General features: G+C 37.6%; 1 protein-coding gene across 11 annotated transcripts in view; it reads left to right on the top strand.

Moving 5' to 3' along the window:
• The window catches only part of BRCA1 (BRCA1 DNA repair associated), a 70,991-nt gene that overhangs the window by 30,132 nt on the left and 17,084 nt on the right, over positions 1 to 23,775 (top strand). For all 11 annotated transcript variants that reach the window (XM_059877770.1, XM_059877764.1, XM_059877769.1 and 8 more), the window contains 5 exon segments: positions 9,672 to 9,843; positions 15,054 to 15,180; positions 16,952 to 17,136; positions 19,734 to 20,044; positions 22,758 to 22,845. In XM_059877770.1, coding sequence (XP_059733753.1) covers positions 9,672 to 9,843; positions 15,054 to 15,180; positions 16,952 to 17,136; positions 19,734 to 20,044; positions 22,758 to 22,845 — 883 coding nt within the window.

Raw genomic sequence — 23,775 nt, 5'->3', positions numbered from 1 at the left:
AGAGTACAATCACAGTGGTTGCTGGTGTGATACTGAAAAGAGTTCTGTACCTGACTGTGTTACTTATTTCTGAACTATGATATACACTTTTTTTTTTTTTCTATTTTATTTTTTTTTATTTTGGCTGCACTGGGTTTTTGTTGCAGCATGTATGCTTAGTTGCCCTGCAACATGTGGGATCTTAGTTCCCAACCAGGGATCAAATGTACATCCCCTGCACTGGAAGGCAGATTCTTAACCACTGGCCTGCCAGGGAAGTCCCAATGCATATTGGGACTTAAGGTGCAGATATCTGGACTACCTGGAATCATCCTGCCCTGACTTCTTTTTCTTACCAAATCTTAAATACACCTTCAGCTACTAGCAAGTGAATGACTTTTTTTTTTTTTTCTGAACTTCCTAAAATGCCAGATTAGATAAAACTGAGAAAAGCCATATAAAGTTATATATGTGCATCATAGAAAACCTAGAAAATACAAATAAAAATCATTCACAGATGAACCTTGAAAACATCATTAAGTAAAATAAGCCGGGTACCAAAGGACAAACTGTATGACTACTTTTATGAGGGACCTAGAATAGTTAAATCCATAGAGACAGAAAGTAGACTAGTAATTACCAGGGACTTGGGGGTGGGAGGAGTGGAAGTTATCCTTTAATGGGCCCAGGGTTTCAATTTAGGATGGTGAAAAAGATATGGAGATAGATACTGATGATGGTTGGACAACAATATGAAAATACTTGATGCCACTAAACTATATACTTAAGGATGGTATATTTTATCACAGTTTTAAAACTCACCCAAAGAGAATGGTTCGGTAAATTTTAACATTTATCTCTGGGAGCATACACAAAAGATAGATAATAGAAGTTGCCTTCAGGTGGGGAAATAGATGATTAACAGAAGGAGAAAGCCTTATTTTTCTCTGAATATCCTTTTTTGTCTTGAATTTTATATCATGTCCTTGTATTAGTTATTTTTAAAATTAAATTCTGTGAGTTAAAAATCACTACTATTAACTTATTGGCATATATTCTTCTACTCTTCCTATTGTACACAAGGGTATGTGTTGTGTACATACCTTATCGTTAAAAATCATTCAGTTATATAATATATTTAAATTTAAAAATTAAAAAAAATCGTTCAGTTAATACTCTACATACTTATATTTTATTAATTTATTTTAATTGGAGGCTAATTACTTTACAATATTGTGATGGGTTTTGCCATATATTGACATGAATCAGCCACGGGTGTACATGCATCCCCTATCCCGAACCCCCTTCCCACCTCCCTCCCCAACCCATCCCTCTGGGTTGTCCCATTGTACCGACTTTGAGTGCCCTGTTTCGTGCATCAAACTTGGACAGGTCATCTATTTCACAAATGGTAATATATATGTTTCAATGCTATTCTCTCAAAACATCGCACCCTCAGCTTCTCCCGCAGAGTCCAAAAGTCTGTTCTTTATATCTGTGTCTCTTTTGCTGTCTCGCATATAGGGTCGTCGTTACCATCTTTCTAAATTCTATATATGCGTTAATAAAATGTATTGGTGCTTTTCTTTCTGACTTATTTCACTCTATATAATAGGCTCCAGTTTCATCCACCTCATTAGAACTGATTCAAATGTGTTCTTTTTAATAGCTAAGTAATATTCCATTGTGTATATGTACCACAACTTGTTTATCTGTTCGTCTGCCAATAGACATCTAGGTTGCTTCCATGTCCTAGCTATTGTAAACAAGTATTGTAAGTGCTGCAGTGAACATTGGGGTACATGTGTCTCTTTCAATTCTGGTTTCCTCAGTGTGTATGCCCAGCAGTGGGATTGCTGAGTCATATGGCAGTTCTATTTCCAGTTTTTTAAGGAATCTCCACACTGTTCTCCAGAGTGGCTGTACTAGTTTGCATTCCCACCAACAGTGTAAGAGGGTTCCCTTTTCTCCACACCCTCTGCAGCATTTATTGTTTGTAGACTTTAAGATAGCAGCCATTCTGACCGGTGTGAGATGGTACCACATTGTGGTTTTGATTATTTGCATTTCTCTGATAATGAGTGATGTTGAGCATCTTTTCATGTGTTTTTTAGCCAATTATATGTCTTCTTGGGGAAAATGTCTGTTTAGTTCTTTGGCCCATTTTTTGATTGGGTTGACAATTTTTCTGGTATTGAGCTGCATGAGCTGTTTGTATATTTTTGAGATTAATTCTTTGTCAGTTGCTTCATTTGCTATTACTTTCTCTCATTCTGAAGACTGTCTTTTCACCTTGCTTATAATTTCCTTCATTGTGCAAAAGCTTTTAAGTTTAATTAGGTCCCATTTGTTTATTTTTGTTTTTATTTTCACTACTCTGGGATTTGGGTCATAGAGGATCTTGCTATGGTTTATGTCAGTGTTTTGCCTATGTTTTCCTCTAGGAGTTTTATAGTTTCTGGTCTTACATTTAAATCTTTAATCCATTTTGAATTTATTTTTGTGTATGGTGTTAAAAAGTGTTCTAGTTTCATTCTTTTACAGGTGGTTGACCAGTTTTCCCAGTACCACTTGTTAAAGAGATTGCTTTTTCTCCATTGTATATTTTTGCCTCCTTTGTCAAAGATAAGGTGTCCATAGGTGCGTGGATTTATCTCTGCGCTTTCTATTTTGTTCCACTGATCTATATTTCTGTTTTTGTGCCAGTACCATACTGTCTTGATGACTGTAGCTTTGTAGTCTGAAGTCAGGCAGGTTGATTCTTCCAGTTCCATTCCTTCTCAAGATTGCTTCGGCTATTCCATACAAATTTTGAAATCTTTGTTCTAGTTCTGTGAAAAATACTGTTGGTAGCTTGATAGGGATTGCATTGAATCTATAGATTGCTTTGAGTAGTATACTCATTTTCACTATATTGATTCTTCCAATCCATGAACATGGTCTATTTCTCCATTTGTTTGTGTCATCTTTGATTTCTTTCATCAGTGTTTTATAGTTTTCTATATATAGATATTTTGTTTCTTTAGGTAGATTTATTCCTAAGTATTTTATTCTTTTTGTTGCAGTGGAGAATGGGATTGTTTCTTTATCTTTCTGTTTTTTCATTTTTAGTGTATAGGAATGCAAGGGATTTCTGTGTATTTTATATTCTGCAACTTTACTATATTCATTGATTAGCTCTAGTAATTTTCTGGTGGTGTCCTTAGGGTTTTCTATGTAGAGAAGCATGTCATCTCCAAACAGTGAGAGTTTTGCTTCTTCTTTTCTAATCTGGATTCCTCTTATTTCTTTTTCTTCTCTGATTGCTGTGGCTAAGACTTCCAAAACTATGTTGAATAGTAGTGGTTAGAGTGGGCACCCTTGTCTTGTTCCTGACTTTAGGGGAAATGCTTTCCATTTTTCGCCATTGAGGCTAATGTTTGCTGTGGGTTTGTCATATATGGCTTTTATTATGTTGAGGTATGTTCCTTCTGTGCCTGCTTTCTGGAGAGTTTTTATCATAAATGGGTATTGAATTTTGTCAAAGGCTTTTTCTGCATCTACTGAGATAATTGTATGGTTTTTATCTTTCAGTTTGTTAATGTGGTGTATCACATTGATTGATTTTGAATATTGAAGAATTCTTGCATCCCTGGGATAAAGCCCACTTGGTCATGATGTATGATCTTTTTAATATGTTGTTGGAATCTATTTGCTAGAATTTTGTTGAGGATTTTTGCATCTATTTTCATCAGTGATATTGGCCTGTAGTGTTCTTTTTTTTGTGGCATCTTTATATGGTTTTGGTATTAGTGTGATGGTGGCCTCATAGAATGAGTTTGGGAGTTTACCTTCCTCTGCAATTTTCTGGAAGAATTTGAGTAGGATAGGTGTTAACTCTTCTCTAAATTTTTGGTAGAATTCACCTGTGACGTCATCTGGTCCTGGACTTTTGTTTGTTGGAAGATTTTTGATTATAGTTTGAATTTGTGTGCTTGTGATGGGTCTGTTAAGATTTTCTATTTCTTCCTGGTTCAGTTTTGGAAGGTTATACTTTTCTAAGAACTTGTCCATTTCTTCCAAGTTTTCCATTTTATTGGCATATAGTTGCTGATAGTTTTCTCTTATGATCCTTTGTATTTCTGTGTTGTCTGTTGTGAGTTCTCCCTTTTCATTTCTAATTTTATTGATTTGATTTTTCTCCCTTTTTTTCTTGACAAGTCTGGCTAATGGTTTGCCTATTTTATTTATCTTCTCAAAGAACCAGCTTTTGGTTTTGTTAATTTTTGCTATAGACTCCTTTGTTTCTTTTTCATTTATTTTTGCTCTGATTTTTATGATTTCTTTCCTTCTACTAACCCTGGGGTTCTTAATTTCTTCTTTGTCTAGTTGCTGTAGGTGTAAAGTTAGGTTATTTATTTGATTTTTTTCTGTTGTTTCTTGAGGTAAGCTTGTATTGCTATGAACCTTTCCCTTAGCACTGCTTTTACTGAATCCCATAGGTTTTGGGTTGTCGTGTTTTCATTTTCATTTGTTTTTATGCATATTTTTATGTCCTTTCTTATTTTTTCTGTGATTTGTTGGTTATTCAGAAGCATGTTGTTTAGCCTCCATGTTTGTATTTTTAGTGTTTTTTTTTTTCCTGTAGTTGACATCTAGTCTTACCACATTGTGATCAGAGAAAAGATGCTTGAAATTATTTCAATTTTTTTGAATTTACCAAGGCCTTATATTGTTTTTACTATGTCACTAAATTTTCTTCAGTGAAAATTTGAATTGAGGGTTGAATATGAGGGTTTCAGGGCAAGATACACAGTTTGCTATCATGTACAGCACTGTGGCCTTATCTTGATAATTAAATAATTTGCCCATATCCCCAATGACTTCCTTAGTATGGAATTTTGGTGTTTGACACATGTTATTGATTGTTCTTTAGGAAGACTGAACCAAGTTGTGCTTTTCCAGCCCTTGGAGCTACTTGGTAGCTCCCATTTTCCTATACCTTGGCCAGCACTGGGTAGTATCCAGTTTTAAACTTCTAAGTCTTGGCATCACTCTGAGGACTGTAGGTAGAGGGCTTGTCTCATCTTGGCCTGTTTTCTACATGGAGCAAATCCTTCTAGGACTGAAGCCTTCTGGAGTCAGACCACTGCCTGTTCTCTGCCTGAACTGTCGCCAATATTCTCCACTTCTGCAGAATTGCCATGGTGACTAAATTCATGAAAGGATTTAGGAGGCCTTTTCTTTTTTATCTTTTTTGGCCATGCTGTGTGGCTTGCAGGATCTCAGTTCCTCAACCGGGGGTCAAACCTGTGCCCGCTACAATGCAAGTATAGTCTTAAACACTGGACCACCAAGGAATTCCCTAGGAAGACTTTTCTCTGTTTGCAGTTCCTATGATCTTTTCTGGGTGTGGGTTTGAGGCTCTGTCAACATGGCTTTCACCTTTTTATACTTTATGTTTTAGAGTTGTGTCTGGTTTCTGATTCCATCTGCTTCAGCCATATTGTAGAATATATGACATTCAATAAACTAAACTATCTCCTTATTTTCTATATTTCTGATCTTACTCCTAGAGATGTATCTATTTGTTCAAGATTCATTTTGTAAAGTGTTTTTATCAAGCATTTACCCAAAATAGAGCCAAAGACAGATTTCAGGGCTAACTTAAATCTAGAGTACTGCCAACAAGCAAAATGGTTGAAGTGGGATCTTTTCCCAAAGTCTGTTTATACAGAACTGGGGAGACATTTAGGGGATAAATGCTAATTCAGTATCATTAGTGTCTGTTCTTTATCAAAGACTGATTAAATTCATTAATTCATGTCTGCATTAAATACTTACTAAATGCTTACTGTCTGCTGGGTGTTTTGAATACAAGAATGCTTAAGGAAGGATTCTTCCCATCTCGGAGAGTCAGGTATTACACTTTGGTACTAATACATTAGCAATATAAATGAAGTAGACTGAGGAATTATGTTCCTGATCAGTTCAGTGCAGTTCAGTCGCTCAGTCGTGTCCGACTCTTTGCGACCCCATGAATTGCAGCACGCCAGGCCTCCCTGTCCATCACCAACTCGAGGAGTTCACTTAGACTCACATCCATCGAGTCAGTGATGCCATCCAGCCATCTCATCTTCTGTCATCCCCTTCTCCTCCTGCCCCCAGTCCCTCCCAGCATCAGAGTCTTTTCCAATGAGTCAACTCTTCGCATGAGATGGCCAAAGTACTGGAGTTTCAGCTTCAGCATCATTCCCTCCAAAGAAATCCCAGGGCTGATCTCCTTCAGGATGGACTGGTTGGATCTCCTCGCAGTCCAAGGGACTCTCAAGAGTCTTCTCCAACACCACAGTTCAAAAGCATCAATTCTTTGGTGCTCAGCTGTCTTCACAGTTCAACTCTCACATCCATACATGACCACTGGAAAAACCATAGCCTTGACTAGACGGACCTTTGTTGGCAAAGTAATGTCTCTGCTTTTCAATATGCTATCTAGGTTGGTCATAACTTTTCTTCCAAGGACTAAACGTCTCTTAATTTCATGGCTGCAGTCACCATCTGCAGTGATTTTGGAGCCCAAAAAAATAAAGTCTGACACTGTTTCCACTGTTTCCCCATCTATTTCCCATGAAGTGGTGGGACCGGATGCTATGATCTTCGTTTTCTGAATGTTGAGCTTTAAGCCAACTTTTTCACTCCCCACTTTCACTTTCATCAAGAGGCTTTTGAGTTCCTCTTCACTTTCTGCCATAAGGGTGGTGTCATCTGCATATCTGAGGTTATTGATATTTCTCCCGGCAATCTTGATTCCAGCTTGTGTTTCTTCCAGCCCAGCGTTTCTCATGATGTACTCTGCATATAAGTTAAATAAGCAGGGTGACAATATACAGCCTTGATGTACTCCTTTTCCTATTTGGGACCAGTCTATTGTTCCATGTCCAGTTCTAACTGTTGCTTCCTGACCTGCATATAGGTTTCTCAAAAGGCAGGTCAGGTGTTCTGGTATTCCCATCTCTTGAAGAATTTCCCACAGTTTATTGTGATCCACACAGTCAGAGGCTTTGGCATACTCAACAAAGCAGAAATAGATGTTTTTCTGGAGCTCTCTTGCTTTTTCAATGGTGCTGATGTTCCTGATAGGAGATGTATTATTAGGGGACTTCCAAAGGGGATATTCAAGCTGGACCTTAAAAAATGAGAAGAATTTTTTTCCAGGTGGGAAGAGAATGGAGGCAGTAAATCAAGGCAAAGTCACAGAAGCATGAAATGCCCAGTTAGCACAAAATTGTGACTGGAAAATAGGGCATATGTGGTGGTTTAGGGAGAAGTAAGAGATAAGATCAGAGTATGAAGGCCTATTTTGAATGCTGTACTTAGGAATTTATTATGAGAGCAGTAACAAGTAATAATTATATAGTATTCAGAAAGTGTTAACTTATTATCTGAGCAGTGGTGAACTACTAAGCTCCTAACTGGAAAAGAAGAGATATGATAAACATGGCTTTTAGGGAACCTTAGCTGTAGTGAAAGTAGAGATTAGAGTAGCAGAGTAGAAATAGATAAGAAAAGTAGGACTAATTGAAGAAACATAAGAATTCTAATCAGGAAAACTTGGTAACCAATTTGGGTTTAGTCTGCCAAATGTATCTGGCCAGTATCTATTGCCTATGGGGGAATTTGTCTGAGTTATGAAGTAATTGCTTTGGAAAAACCTAAAGGAAAGTTATCTACCTATTATTCTCCCATTACTGTTAATATTTTCTGATTTTTCTAACCTATTTAATGGCCACAGAAGTTAGAGGTGATGATCATGACAGTAGTGACCAATAGAGCTCCTGAACCTCATCTGATATCTGGGATTTCATCCCAGATTACTGGGAGCCCTTGACTAGGAGGATCCAATCAATGATGGAACTACTCAGAAGCACCACGTGGTGGCAATGGTGCTGCTGTGCACACTCGGGCAGCACGGCAGTCTCAGGGTAGCAGTAGAAGCCTTTGTGGAGCAGGGAATACATTTACCAGTCATAAAAACCTCCTAAAAACTGTGAATTCAGTGTAGCAGGAGAAAGTAGATGACTTGTTTTTAGTAGAGAGCAAAGTCATTTGCAAGGATCTGAAGAAGAAACAGAGTGAAGCAATTTGTATTTCCCCAGGGTTTGCTGGCAGCCGTACATGCTCCTTCTAAAAGTAATGAAGAATTGTGTATTTTGTGACTTCCCTGGTGGTACAGTAGATGAGAGTCCACCTGCCAGTGTAGGGTTTGATCCCTGGCCCTGGAAGATTGCACATGCCACACAGCTGCTGAGCCCATGCTCTAGAGCTCACGAGCCACAACTAACCAAGCGCACACACTGCAACTACGGGAGCCCATGTGCCCTAGAGCACGTGCTCCGCAACAAGAGAAGCCACTGCAGTGAGAAGCCTGTACACTGAAACTAGAAAAAATCCTCACGTAGCAAGGAAGACCCCACTCAACTAAAAATAAATTTTAAAAAATTTTTACAGAAAATAAATATATATTTTGGAGAGCGCCTTACTTACCTGATACTTTGTTAATCAAAAACCTTAGACTAAGCAGGTTTCTTCTTCATCTGGAGAAATAAACATCAGGAGCCCCATAAGCAAGAGGAGCCTGTTATCTTGAGTTGAAAACAGTAATGGCTTACAGGCTTTCCGAGGGCTCTTTCTGTGGGCCCATTTCTTCTAGCAGGTTCTTCGTGGCAATGGAGCTTTAGGTACCCTGTCACTGTCTAGAATGGCAGCACCACGAGGGCTGTATCCCCAGCCTATGACAGTGCCTGGCACATAATAGGTGGTCAGCAAATAGTTAAATGAACAAATAGATAAGTTAATGAGTTAACTCTGTGCTCTCCCTGTTATAGATAAATGTTCAAAGAATCCCCAAAAAGGAAGAGACCTCACAAGCCAGAAATCAGACATTTTTATATGGACTAACTCTTATGCTAATTTTTTTTCTCTTAAACAGTAATCTTTATTTTTACACAAAGCAGTATAAAATGAGGTAGTTCTTCAATGTGTGACTTGGAGCTCGAAAATCCACCCTGAGTATGAAAGAGCAACCCTTTGCGACCCCATGGACTGTAGCCCTCCAATCTCCTCTGTCCATGGGATTTCCCAGGCAAGAATACTGAAATGGGTTCCCATTTCCTTCTCCAATCATGCTAACTGTAAATACCAAAAAAGTACCTTAATTATTCCTTCACTCCCTAGCATTAAAAGAAAATAACTAACTTCAAAAGACCATCACCATTGGGAATTTCCTGACGATTCAATGGTTAAGACTCTAAGCTTCCACTGCAGGGGGCATGGGTTCGATTCCTGGTTAAGGAACTAAGATCTTGCATGCCCTGCAGCATGGCCAAATAATTAAAATTTTTTTTAAAGACATCACAGTTGGGACTTCCCTGGCAGTCCAGTGGTTAAGACTCTGTACTTCCACTGCTAGGGGATACTTGAGAGGGTTAGAGGAATTTTTCTTCCTCCTCTAACATTGTTTTGAAATAATTTCATGGGCATTAATTGTGTGAATATGGTCAAGTTAAAAGGTGTTCAGCCAGAACTCATAATTCCATACAAGGTGATTTCAGTTCCCATGCTAAAATTAATTGGTTTGACATATTCTTGCTTTCTGGCAAGTTTCTGTTATAAAAGCATGTGACTTTTTTGGTTTCATTTTCTCGTGTCTGCAGCAGAGGGATACCATGCAAGATAACCTACTAAAGCTCCAGCAGGAAATGGCCGAGCTGGAAGCTGTGTTAGAGCGGCACGGGAGCCAGCCTTCCCACAGCTCTGCTTCCCTCACAGCTGATTCTCGTGGCCCAGAGCACCTGCTAAATCTAGAGCAAGACACATCAGAAAGAGGTTTGTAATACTGGCCAATCTCTGTTACCTTAAGCAAAATTCTTCCCTCTCTAAGCCTTTATCTCTTTCTGAAAGGTATGAACCCAGAACCAGTATTTTATGATCTTTGCTCAGCATGTATTTGCTAAGTCACGTGGTAGGAAGTCTTACAGCCTTACTTCTAGTTCCTGCTTTCAACTAATTTGCCATTCAGAGGGACCAAGAGTGTTAGTAAGTGTTGCTTTCTGACTACCCACAGTAAGAAAATGCCATGGGGGTGCCCACAGGGACCTGAATGTCATGGGGCAGGCTGGAAATAGGTGACCCCATAATTTTAGAAAGCTTACTAAAAACCACTCAGACTTACTTCTTATAACACTGGTGTCAGATCACAAAACTCTATTTAATGTACTTTTTGGTTTGTAGAGAGAGATGTCTATACATATTTCATGAGCTTTCCAGTTGGCTCAAGGGTAAAGAATCCACCTGCCAGTGCAGGAGACAAAGAGATGCAGGTTTGATCCCTGGGTCAGGAAGATCCCCTGGAGAAGGAGATGGCAATCCACTCCAGTATGCTTGCCTGGGAAGTCCCCTAGGCAGAGGAGCCTTGCGGGCTTCAATCCATGGGGTTGCAAGAGTTGGACACGATTTACATACTTTAGGAACTGCACCTTGATCCACAGAAAGCCCAATTATTCATGACTGTTATCACCAAGACAAGAGGAGGCATTTGGAGTAACCGGGCAGGTAGAGTTGTTCTGAGCTGGAAGAAGTGAGCACTGACCTGAGGAATAACCTCACATAAATGAAAGTGAGATGAAAATCTGAATTTTAATTGGAAAAAGCCTGTGAAAGACAACATATCAGTCACTGTTCTAAATAGAAGCAAATATGTAGACACACAGATAAAATGCCAGACACAGGCCTGGGTCCTAGGGGAGAGCTGGTGCTTAGGAACTGGCAGGTATGGTGCTCCCACAGTGCTCTTTACAGCTATCTCAGTGATAGCCATCTAGCTAACTTAGTGTTAAAGTCCCTTCTTCATTGCTCCTTTCATCAGTGCTACAGGGGCCAAAGGGCCTTCATTTGAGTCTTTCTAGGAACTCTACTCTTAATTATTCAGTAGAATGGCCTTGATTGTAGAGTGTGCCTTGCAGTGTTTTTATGTTCAGAAACAGTAGCTCATGGATGAGAAGCTAGGAACTCTGTTGCTATGGCAGTGGTTCAAAATGTATTTCCTTAAATACGTTCTTTGTAACTTTACCTTCATTTAGTTCACCTCCCAGATAACGAAGCCCAAAATCTCTAACCCATCACAATTCTCTTTGATGATTTCACCATCTTCAGTCTAAAAACAGATGACTTTCAGTTTTAATGCACCAGATACAAAATGTTATTGTCTGGTTTTGAATATGTCTGTAAATTTGTTATCTCATCTTTGTGGGGAGGGTGTTTATTTTTTCCTGAAGATCTGTACACAAAATTTTTTTTTTTTTCCAAATTTGCTATAGTTTTATATATTCTGTTTTACTATGAATCTGACAAACTGAAAATTTCTTCCGAATCTCTATATAAAATATTTTTCTTTAGAGAAAGCTTTTATTCTATCCTTTGTAATAAACGTATTCATTGGTCTGCTTTCTTATGAAATTATAACGTCCTCAGAAGGTAGTGGGTAAATATTGAGAGGAGGGGAGGAGAGGATTATGAGAAGTTCCCCATTAAAAAAAAAGTTCCAACTCCGCAGGGAGTGTCTGCCATGACCACTTTTATTTGCATAATTTGAATATGTTGTTCAAAATGATGAAATGCTACTTCTCAGGATCACCCATAAACACAATATTTTTTAATCATGATTTTTAAGTCTCTGATTTTTCCAGCCCCATTTTACCCTGTTAGACTGTTACTTTTTTTCATAGCCCTTATTAACTTTTAACAATATCTAATTTGTCTTGCATATTGTTTAGAGTTCCTTATTACCTCCCACTAGAATATAAGATCCATGTGGGCAGAGAACCCTTACACCTGTTCCTGGAACACAGTAGGTACTCAATAAATATATATTTTTTAATATATTTATTTATTTAGCTGTGTTGGGTCTTAGTTTCAGCACCAAAGTTGTGGCACACAGGCTTTCTAGTTATGGCTCTTGGGCTTACTTCATGGCAGCGTGTAGGACCTTAGTTCTCAGACCAGGGATCAAACCTACGTCCCCACTCGTTGTAAGGTGGATTCTCAGTCACTGGACCACCAGGGAAGTCCCCTCAATGAATATTTTAATTCACTTGATTAAAACTCTGAAGCCCAGGGACTTCTCTGGTGGTCCAGTGGCTAAGACTACACTCCTAACACAGGGGACCTGGGTTCAATCCTTGGTCAGGGAACTAGATCCCACATGCCACAACTAAAGATCCTGCTTGCCACAACTAAGACCCAGCTCAGCCAAGTAATAAATATTAAAACAAACAGAAAACAAAACTCTGAAGCCCACTCTAGAGTTACTGAAAGAAAATTTCTGGATATGGATTTTGGAGTTTTGTGGATTTAGTTATGAAACATTTTGAGCATCAACTTAATAGCTTAAGTTTTGTTTCTTTTTCCCTCTTAAATTGGTGTGATTCTAACTGAAATTCAAGGAAACTGTTTTTTTGGCCACCGTGCCGTGGCATGTGGGATCTTACTTCCCCTACCAGCGATCAAACCCACGTCCCCTGCATTGGAAGCATTGGAAGTCCTCATGCAGCTTCTTATCCTGGGAAAAGGAGTTCTGTTTACCTTCAGCTGTATTAAAATAACTTGTTTTTTAAATAAATGTTTTATTTTTGAATAACTTTAGATTTCCTGAAAGGAGCAATGATAGTACGGAGAGTTCCTGCAGGAACTCTACCCCTTACCTAGTTTCAGGTTCTCCGGATGTTGTCATCTTGCATTACCATGGTACAATTGTCAAGACTAAGAAGTCAACATTAGTACATTACTAGTAGTGAGTGAAACTCGACTTAATCAGGTTTCACAAGTTTTTATTTAAGATTCAGTATTCTTAAAGATGATGAAAGCCCCCTTTCTAAGGTGTTTATATCAAATGTCCGGTCCTCAGCCTAGATATGCCCTACTGTTTATCTGAGGGTCATCCCCAAGTCTACATAATATTTTTGTGCAAATGTGTATTCTTAACCATTACAAATTATGTGTACTTCCCTCTGCAGGTAAAGCTATTTCATACCATGCATTTTGCTTTTTTTTTTGCTTTTTGTTTTCCTCCTGGCTTACCTGTCATTCGTAAAGCAAACATTAGCATTTGTAACATCATAGTCTATTATAGCTGAGATAATTTTCAGGGACATCTGAGCTTTGTTGTCCTACAGTACATTCATTCGTGGACACTTAGGGCTTATCACAAGTCAGTATCTCTTTCCTCCCTCTTCATTGTCTTTCCTTTGATTCTTCCCAATACTTTGCATCAGTGCTTATTAGTACCTAATAGGCAGTCAGTAAAATTTATTAAATGTTTGGTCTGACCCATACTCCCTACCCATGAAGAATATAACTAATGTTAAGATCCACAGATGAAGGAATGATTTTGTGGAGATTACAGTACTATTCCAGTACTTGGGCACTGGATCCCTGCTTTTATGAAAAAAGGATTAAGGAAACAGAAGTGCAGAAACATTTTTCCCTGTTATATTGCATCCTAACTCAGGGTAGCTTATTTTCTTTGTAGTTTGGGCTTTATTGTAGTGAAAAGAGGAACTCGTATGTTAACTGTCCAGGTGATTGAATGACTTTTTATTTATTATTTTTTTTTTCCACTTTCCAAGGACCCAGCTATACTTTTTTTTTTTTTAAACTTTATATAATTGTATTAATTTTGCCAAATGTCAAAATGAATCCACCTGAATGACTTTTTAATATCTGTGTTTGTGTCTAAGGCCTTTCCCTTCCCACTCTTTCACTTTAAAAACAACCAAAAAAAAAAAAGAACCTTTTCCAGTGGTTAATTCTGTTGGATTTGTTTCCTTAGAGACTGCACATTACCTTCTATCAGTGATCACCCTATATTTAGGTGGAAAATGATGCCTATATTAACAACACTTTACTTTCCAGTTGAAAGAAAAACCCGCTGGTTTATGGTTAGACCCTCCTTCGTTTCGGCACCTTACCCCCAGGGTAGGGTTCTTGTGTTCCTAGAAAGGCACAGGTCCAGAAAAGATGATTATAAAGGAAGCTATAAATAATGTATTTGAGGATTAACTCAGGAAATCAATGATTGTTTCCCCCCAGGCTACTCAGTGTCTTAAAAAATAGTTTAATTAATACAGCTCTTTGTTTACATTTTTCTGTCTAGATTTATGGAGTTTGGCTTTCCTATAAAAGCTCAAAATAAATTACAGTTGTCAGTGACTTTGTAATGGATAGAAGACATTTGTAATGTTTAAGTATTTGTTTTTGCTTTTTAAATATTTCTGCCTTTAAGCCACTTTCTAGAAAGAAGTGGCACAATAATACATTTGGAGGAATTAATAAATAAAAAGGATGTACTAACATGCCAGAACTTCGCCTTGGGTCTCTTCTGTGTTTTTTCCTTTCTTGTACCAGTTCATCATTAGTTCCATATATTACTTCTAGGTTCCTTATCAGTGGGCACCTTGAGTTTTTCGTTTGTATTGGTTTTTCAGTTTATTATTTTCTTAATAATTGAAAATGTGAAGCAAAATGTCACCTCTTTTCTTTCTCATCTAACCCCTCCCTCATGTTTCCACACACATGTAGAAGCTTAAACCCCATCCTATACAATCTTTGATGTGGAGGCAAATAGGGATGGAAGAGGGGTGTGCTTTGTGCTTTCTAGTACTTTCTCTTCCCTATTATATGAGAGGATTTGAGTGTAGTTTGCAGCAGAGATAAAAATTCATTTCCTATTCTTGTTTTCTTATCATTCAGGGTCAAAAAATATAAATATATGATTTTTTCAACCTTGTCTCAGCTGGGTATCTTTATTTACCCAGTTTTAAAGTGTTCTTTTTTATTGTCATTATTATTTTTTAGTCATTTAGTTCCATTTGGTGCAGTATTGCTTGTGTTTATAGAATTCTGTCTGGTATACCTGTTTAAAAACCAATTTGATTGTCACAGATTGCTGCTTTTGAAAAAAATCAATAATCTCACCTAAATGATCACCATCAAGACAAAGCAGTAAAGTTGATTTCTTTGTTTTTTCATTCCATTTAAAGCAATATTAACTTCAGAGAAAAGTAGAGACTATTCTAGAAGCCAGAATCCTGAAAGCCTCTCTGCTGACAAGTTTCCAGTATCTCTGGATAGTTCTACCAATAAAAATAAAGAACCAGGAATGGAAAGGTAAGAAGTAATAAATATCAAGTCTGGGAAGTTGAATAGCACCTGTACTGACATTAAACTCTTACTGTTAATTTTTTTTTGCCATACTTTCTCTAGGTTTTTGTACATAGACATTTCTAACCTCTCATTGCCCTAGGACACTTCTTTTGTTTAATTTCATGTTGGCTTTTTGGACCTATACCAGGCATGAGCTACAACATGAGGCATGCACAGTAGATCTACCCCTTCTCGATGTTGGAATAAAATAGAGAACTAGCGAGGGGTGGGAGGGAAGGAGCTTCAAGCGCAGGGATATATGATTCACTTCGTTGTGCACCAGAAACTAGCAACAATGTAAAGCAATTATACTCCAATTTAAAAAATGTTTAAAAAAAAAAAATATATATATATATATAGAACTAAAACCTCAGTAAGCCTGGAGGCTGAAGGTAGATTTCTCTAAGGCCATACTTGCCCTCATTGAAGTTTTTGCCTTCCTAGAGAAAGTTTAGCTACTGATTTACCCCAGTAAATATTCAGAATATTTTTTAAGAGATGTTATTCACATCACTATTGATATAAGACTATGAAACACTACCTAGTTTTAAAAGTACCTTCATTTGATCTTAATAACAGTGAAAATAAAAGGACAAGTTCTGGACTATTATTCCAAATTGATAGTCCAGTAAAGAGTCTCAGAACTGATAGAATCACACATCTCACCACTCCAAGAAAGAAAGGGAATTCATAATGTATAGAGCTTCTACCAAATATACGTCTATTTCCACTTATCTAACTGGGAATAGTGATATATTGTCAATAATGTAATCACACCATCTTTTCCAAACCTCTTGAACTGAACTGAGGATATATTTTTGAGGCTGGGATGCTTGCCTGGTGGCTGTGATAGAGAGTGAAAAGATTGGATGTCCATAGGCACTGAACTCATGTTTAGAGGTAATGACTTCATTGCCATGCTTTATCCAGCTGAGCTAATCACCCATTTAATATTTAGATGAAATATTCCTCTTCCTCCTTCCCCATCCCAGTGTACCCTCCTGAGACTTCTTTTAAAGAACCTACACATTGATTGAACTTCATCCCTCTACTAGACTCTTGAGCAACAGTTCAGGTCTTGTTCATCTTTAATCTGTAGAGCCTAGCTTTAATGCCTGACTCATAGTAAATACCCAATAATTGTTTGAATTAATTATCTGATCTCTGAGGCCCTTTAAATCTGTAGGTAAATATCTTATTCAGCAAAGTTCTAAACACCTGGAAGAGTATAGTAATTACAATGTACATGTGCTCTTCTAATGATACTTTATAGCTGATTTTTGTTTTTAGAGTGATTTTGGACATTGAAAAGGCAGGAAGTAGGGATGGTTCTATGAATATTGCTAAAATTGGGTAGAAAGAATGAGTGTAACAATGTCAAAATTAATCAATTTTCTATTTTAATGAGAGCTGATTCTCATACATTCATTTGAAATAGTGTATAGAATATGAGTGTCAGTGGATAATTTGCTGAGATTTGCTGACCTGCTTTTAAACAGCTAGGAGATATGCTGCCTCAGACCAGAACCTAAGGGGAGATGTTACATGTCAGCCCTGACATGTTGGCAGACATCATGAATCCAGTCTCCTAGCCATCTCTTGTGTTCTCTTTCGCTAGTCATTCCCAATCTCCGTGACAGTGAGCTGTTTCACTTATGCCTTGGCTGTTCAGAAAGTGTGATTAGTCCTTTCACAAGCTGCAGCAGTGGTTTTCTGCTTTCTTCCTTTTTTCCAGGTCTTCCGCTTCTAAATTCCAGTTGTCGTATAATAGGTGGTATATGCACAGCTCAAGGAGTCTTCAGGACAGAAACTGCCCATCTCAAAAGGAGCCCATTAATGTTGCTGACATGGAAGAGCAACAGCTGGCTAAGCGTGAGGCCCAAGATTTAATGGGGTCTTTTTTGCCGAGACAAGATCAAGGTAATATTTCATCTGCTCTGGTGGAGAAAACACTTTTATTTTACTCTGAGTCTTACCTAAAGACGTTCTGGGTGAATCAACTTTCTAATGTAGTAGTCTATCATGAATGCATCTGTTATATGTAAACCCGTTAGAAAAATAGCTTGAATGTTAATCCAAGTGGAAAATTATTGCCACTGTTAATCTGTCTATATTGGTTTAACTCTAACAGTTTTGAGGATGAGAGAGTTCTTGGTACTGTCTAAATATTTTACTTCAACTGTTAAATAAGAGTTCTAGGGCCCTAGGGTAAAGTTTTAGGCCTGTCCTTTATTGAAAAATGAGTCAGATCTCTAAAGTAAGCTCTTGTTTTATGAATTAATGAATATAAATTGCTATATATCTTATGCCTTATAAATCACTATAACTGAAAGGTGTGTTTTATGGCTTGTAAATCAAGGTTTTAATCGGTAAAGAAAGTTTTAAATTAATCCTCAAAAACACATTGTCATAAAAGGTGCTCTTAGGCACCTAAATGTATTTGGCCATATTCACTGGGGTCTTTTTAGTAATCTCATACATTCTACTTAGCTGTGCTTACTTGCTGATGTAGTGACATTTTCTGAAATGTTTTGGGGATGGTGTATTTTTTTAATTTGGTAATGATAGCTGATAATTTATTGAGTGAAAAATTTAATGATACCATCGTAAGTAGCTGTCTCATTTTCAACCCTTTTTCCTTCCTTACAAAAGTATTAATATGTTCAGTACCAGATGGTTGGAGAATATAAGTAATAAAAAAGCCATTTCAAACTACCTATGTTCTTGTCATCAATAATGAAATATGCTATATATCTTTAGTCAATTTACATAAACTTTAATTTTTTAATAAAAAATCATGATCAGTATTTCTTTGCCATCTTTAATATATCAGAAGCATGTGTTTTTTTTTTTAATTTAAAAACATTTTGATTGTTTTTAGTCAACTATTTGTATTTTTTTTAAGTTTCACTGATATAGGCAGTGCCAAAATCTTCACAAACAGTCCAAAGATTAAAGTATACATTTGCTTATAACTGAAACACTTTTCTGTATACCTGAAACTAATACAATGTTGTAAGTCAACTATATCCCAATATAAGATAAAAACTTTTTTGAAGTATACATTTGAATCAAAACCATCCCCTAAGAACTAAAATAGATAAATGACAGAAATTATAGAAAGCAGGCTTTATAATATTGCATCTAAGGGATTCTTAAGATACAAACATATTTCATGTTAAGACCGAAATAAGGTAGCATCTTAAAAATCAATGGTATCTTAGACTTCCCTGGTGGTTTAGTAAAGAATTTGTCTGCCAGTGCAGGAGACATGGGTTCAGTCCCTGGTCTGGGAAGATCCTACATGCCTCAGGGGAACTAAGCCTTTTTACCGGTTATTGGGCCTGTCCTCTAGAGCCCAGGAACCACAACAGTAGCCCCATTCACAGCAAACAGAGAAAAGCCCACGCGGCAATGAAGACCCAGCACAACCATAAATAAATAAATAAACATAATTCCTTTAAAAAAAAATGGTATCTTTAAAAATTTTTAAGTTTATCTTTAATTGTGGTAAAAATACATAAAATTTACCTCAACCATTTTTAAGAGCTCAGCAATATTAAGTATACTCCCATTATTATGCAGTAGATCTCTAAAATTTTTCATCTTGTAAAACAAATTCTGTACCCATTAAATAGCAACTCCCTTTTCTCCCTCCCCCCATTCTCTGGGAGTCAGCATTTTACTTTCTAAGAGTTTAGCTATTCTAGATAGCTCATACAAATGGAATCATGCAGTATCTATCCTTTTGTGACTGACTTTCATTTAGTATACTGTCTTCAGCATTCATCCATGTTTGTAGCATGTGATAGGATTTTCTTTAAAAACCACTGTGTGAGGGACTTCTCTGGCAGTCCAGTGGTTAAGACTCCATGCTTCCAATGCAAGGTGTTCGAGTTCTATCCCTGGTCAGGGAACTGGGATCCCACATGTCAAGCAGCATGGCCAAGACGAACTAAAAAAAAATTAACACAACTAACAAACAAAAAAACTGTGTGTATGTATCACATTTTCTTTAGTCATTTATCCATTGAGACATTTGGGTTGCTTCCACCTCTTGGCTATTGTGAATAATTCTACAATGAAGGTGCGTGTGTACATTTCTCCATTTTATTGTAATTCAATGGAATATGTGATGAGTAAGGACTCCATTGTGATGCATGTGGCATGATTTTTTAAATCTCGTTATTGGACATTTAGTTTGTTTCTAAAACTTTACTGTTATAAACATTGTTGCAGTGAACCTTCCCATGACTACACTTGTGCAGACCTCTTTAATGTCTTTAGGATACATTTCTAAAACTAGAATTGTTGACTGCAAGTATAAACACACAAAGCTTTTGCATTTCGTGCCAGATTTCCTTTAGAAAAGTTGTCACTTGGCACATCTACCAGGTGTTATTAATGTACCCATTTTTCTCTTAACTAACTTAATCTTTTTAATTCTTAGCAGACTAGATGTTATAATTTAAGATACATGGCCATATAGATTAAACTTCTTTCTTCATTCCTTCCAGAGGGAACCCCTTATCTGAAATCTGGAATCAGCCTCTTCTCTCATGAACCCGAGTCTGATCCCTCTGAAGACAGAGCCGCAGAGCCAGCTCATGTTCACAGCATGCCACCCTCAGCCTCTGCACTGAAATTATCCCAATTTCGAGTAGAAGAATCTACCAAGAATCCAGCTGCTGCTCACATTGCTAATACTACACGTTGTAACCTGAGGGAAGAAAGTATGAGCAAAGAGAAGCCAGAAGTGATATCTTCAACAGAAAGAAGCAAGAAAAGACTTTCTATGGTGGCATCAGGCTTGACCCCAAAAGAACTTGTGAGTGTCTCCAGATGTGTTTCCCTAATGACCAAGCCTTCATTAACATTCTGCAGATGGTTTTAAATGGGTATTAACTGTAAATAACCTATAGGAAGAAATCTAGCCAACAAGCTCATTTCTATGTAATTTAATTTCCATTACTAATTTCTAAAAATTCATACCTAGATAAAACTATAGCATGAGTTACTTTTGTATATATTTAGTAAAGGAAATAGTTATTAAATATTAGCAGAAAGGTTAGAGTGTTGAGTATGATACAGAGCTTTTTTAATTTTAATTTTCTTTCTATTGAAAAAAACAAGTAAGTATAAGGCATCTTTTTCCTACCTTGAGTGAACTTACCAGCATGATTAAATTTCAGCTGATTCTAAGCACATCATCAGATAGTAGCATTTTTCGATTGCTTATTTATTTTTATCCTGGCTTATTACATTGTTTTGATGTTGTTGAGATTCTATTATGATAGAATACACACAACATGAAATTTACCTTCTTAACCATTTTTAAGTGTATAGTTCTGTTAGTGTTAAGTTTATCGCATTGTTGTGCAACCAATCTCCAGAAGTTTGTTCATCTTGCAAAACTAAAACTCTATACCTATTAAACAATAACACCTCAATCCCCCTGGCATCACCATTCTACTTTCTGTCTCTATGAATTTGACTATTCTTTGTTGTTGTTGTTGAGTTCTTAGTCATGTCCGACTGCAACTCCATGGATTGCAGCACACCAGGCTACGCTAGGACACTTCACTATCACCCGGAGTTTGCTCAAACTCGTGTCCATTGAATCAGTGATACCATCCAACCATTTCATCCTCTGCTGTCCTCTTCTCTTCCTGCCCTCAATCTTTTCCAGCATCAGAGTCTTTTCTAATGAGTCAGTTCTTCACATCAGGTGGCCAAAGTATTGGAGCTTCAGCTATTTTCACTATTGAAAAGATTCAATAGTGGATGTCATTTATTGCATGCAGAGAAATGATTCACTCATTCTTAAATGAGGCCTCCCAGGAGACATTCATGGTAAAGAACCCACCTGTCAATATAGGAGGCATCAGAGATTCAGGTTCAATCCCTGGATCAGGAAGATCCCCTGCAGGAGGGCATGGCAACCCACTCTAGTATTCTTGCCTGGAGAATCACATGGACAGAGGAACCTGGCAAGCTATAGTCCATAGGGTCACAAAGAGTCGGACACAACTGAGGCAACTTAGCATGCACACACTCATTCTTAAATATCTGTCTTGATATATCCTTCCTGGGATAGAAGCCATTTCTCATCCTAGCTTGTTGATAGGTTAGCAGCTCCACCTGATCTCTGTGGCCAGATGTGTCTCACTACCAAAATGGCAAAAAGTAAGCTATGACTGCCCTAGTAGAGACAGTGAATCTCATCAATAATGCAAGAAGTCTCACCTCATAACCATGTGCCCAGAATAGCTGTTTGCTCTAAAAATTCATACGTATGTCTGATAATGTTGCTTTTAGTCTTTTGCCAACACATTTAAAATTCTCATTTATTTGTTGAAAATTAGCATTTCTTATTCCTTTGTTTTGTGAGATCAGCTTTTCACAGGAGGCTAAAATGATGTAATCTTGCTTGCCCTGGGCAATCCTGAACTGCATATTAGATTCTAAGTGGCTTGGGTACTGTTGTCTTTAAACAAGCAAAGAGGAAAACTTTTCAGCTCTATTCAGACTTGCTGAAGTGTAGTAAATTTATTATGAAAGCTTCTGACTGTATTACACATGATTAATTCTGAAGCCCATATTAAGATGATCTTTTCAGCAGTTGCTCTTCTAACTGAACACTGTTTCAAGGCTGGGATTTCAGCAATTAATCAGTTCAGAATTGCTAATGATCCTGGCAGAGGGCAGTGGGAAAAGGGGGAGGATATCATTAACTTCTCCAGCTTGTCTTTTTCAGTGCCCTGTGGCAGTATGGAGTGAGGCATCATGAAAGAAAGTTGCTGGGCCTCCATTGCAGTCTCGTGGCACCCATAAATACTGGCGTGGGTGGTGATGGCTAGTCAATGATGACCCTTAGTAAACAAAATTATTTACCAAGCAGTAGCTGCTAATTATGTCAGCTGTGTCCATAATGGATCTGGTTAATTTCTTTTACTGCCTATTGATTTTTTTATTTGGTTGCTAGATAATGGCTCAAAGGCTCTAGATTTCTTTTGAGGAGAGTGTGTGTTTCTTCCAATCCTTCTCCTTAAGAGGAATTGATAGATTTGTACTAACCTTTAGAAGCATCTTGAGTTGACTGTTTTGAAACTGTCACCAGGGTGAATCTAGTTCTTTATAAGCCACTTATCTGAGCATAACTTTCTGTATAGGCTAGTTACCCCTCAGTTTATAAAGTATAGACTCATAAATCTAAATTATAGTATAAAAGGGTGTCACTCCACAAAGAAACTGTCTTAGGGAATCAAATGATATCTTCATATCTGTTATTAAAGGGAAAATTAATATTATTTTGAATCTTTGGTTATAATTCTATGTCTGCTAGCACAGACTACATCAGAATTTCTTCCTCTGATTTGTACATAATTTTTATTAAATTACTACTTATTTTCAGACTTCATTTAGAATAAAAAGGGTGTACTTTTTATGAGAAAAAATGGAAATTCAAAACTGGGATAACTAATTCTCAAGCTGTGTACTAGAGGTAATTTATTATAATGTAATATTTGGTTTGGTTTCAGATGCTTGTGCAGAAATTTGCCAGAAAACATCACGTCACTTTAACTAATCTAATTACTGAAGAGACTACTCATGTCATTATGAAAACAGGTATACCAAGAGCCCTTACAGAATATGCTATATCTGTTGTGTAAAGCTACATGAAGAAATGGGAGTATTTGTTAAGCATAGCGTGAATGATCCTCTTCCAATAGTCAGTAAGTTGTTACCTGATGAAAGAAAAATAATAAGTTTTGCTACTTCCTGAACCTCTTTTGAACTGTGGTGTTATACTCTTGAGAGTCCCTTGGACTGCAAGGAGATCCAACCAGTCCATTCTGAAGGAGATCAGCCCTGGGATTTCTTTGGAAGGAATGATGCTAAAGCTGAAACTCCAGTACTTTGGCCACCTCATGCGAAGAGTTGACTCATTGGAAAAGACTCTGATGCTGGGAGGGATTGGGGGCAGGAGGAGAAGGGGACGACAGAGGATGAGATGGCTGGATAGCATCACTGACTCGATGGACGTGAGTCTGAGTGATCTCCGGGAGTTGTTGATGGACAGGGAGGCCTGGCGTGCTGCGATTGATGGGGTCGCAAAGAGTCGGACACGACTGAGCGACTGAACTGAACTGAACTGAACCTCTTTTATTTTGGGTTAATATTGGAGAGTGATAAGCCAGAACGATGAATCACTTCTAGTCTACCCTGCCTGGACTACACTGTGTGAGGGCTTTTTGGGTAGGACAGAGCCCAAGTCCTAGAGAAACACATGGGGCAAAGAGGGGAATGAGTAGAAGTGAAATCTACTTATTCAAAATCTAGGTGGTTGGAAACCCTGGCTCCATGTCCACTCCATGTCCTCACTCCACTCCAACTCTAGTTTCAGTGTGGTTGAGAGTTTTTCAGGAAACAAGTCCAGTTATTGCTCTGAGATAGCCTAGCATATGAAAAAGAAAAAAGAAAGGAAAAATTCATTTGTCCAACACCTTCCCCTTTTAAAATCTTAAGTTCCACTTATGTGATGACAAGGGAGACCTC

Source organism: Bos taurus, chromosome 19 (assembly GCF_002263795.3).
Source record: "Bos taurus isolate L1 Dominette 01449 registration number 42190680 breed Hereford chromosome 19, ARS-UCD2.0, whole genome shotgun sequence".
Classification (NCBI taxonomy): domain Eukaryota; kingdom Metazoa; phylum Chordata; class Mammalia; order Artiodactyla; family Bovidae; genus Bos; species Bos taurus.
The sequence above is the reverse complement of the archived record's forward strand: the minus strand, read 5'-3'. Positions and strand labels throughout refer to the sequence as shown.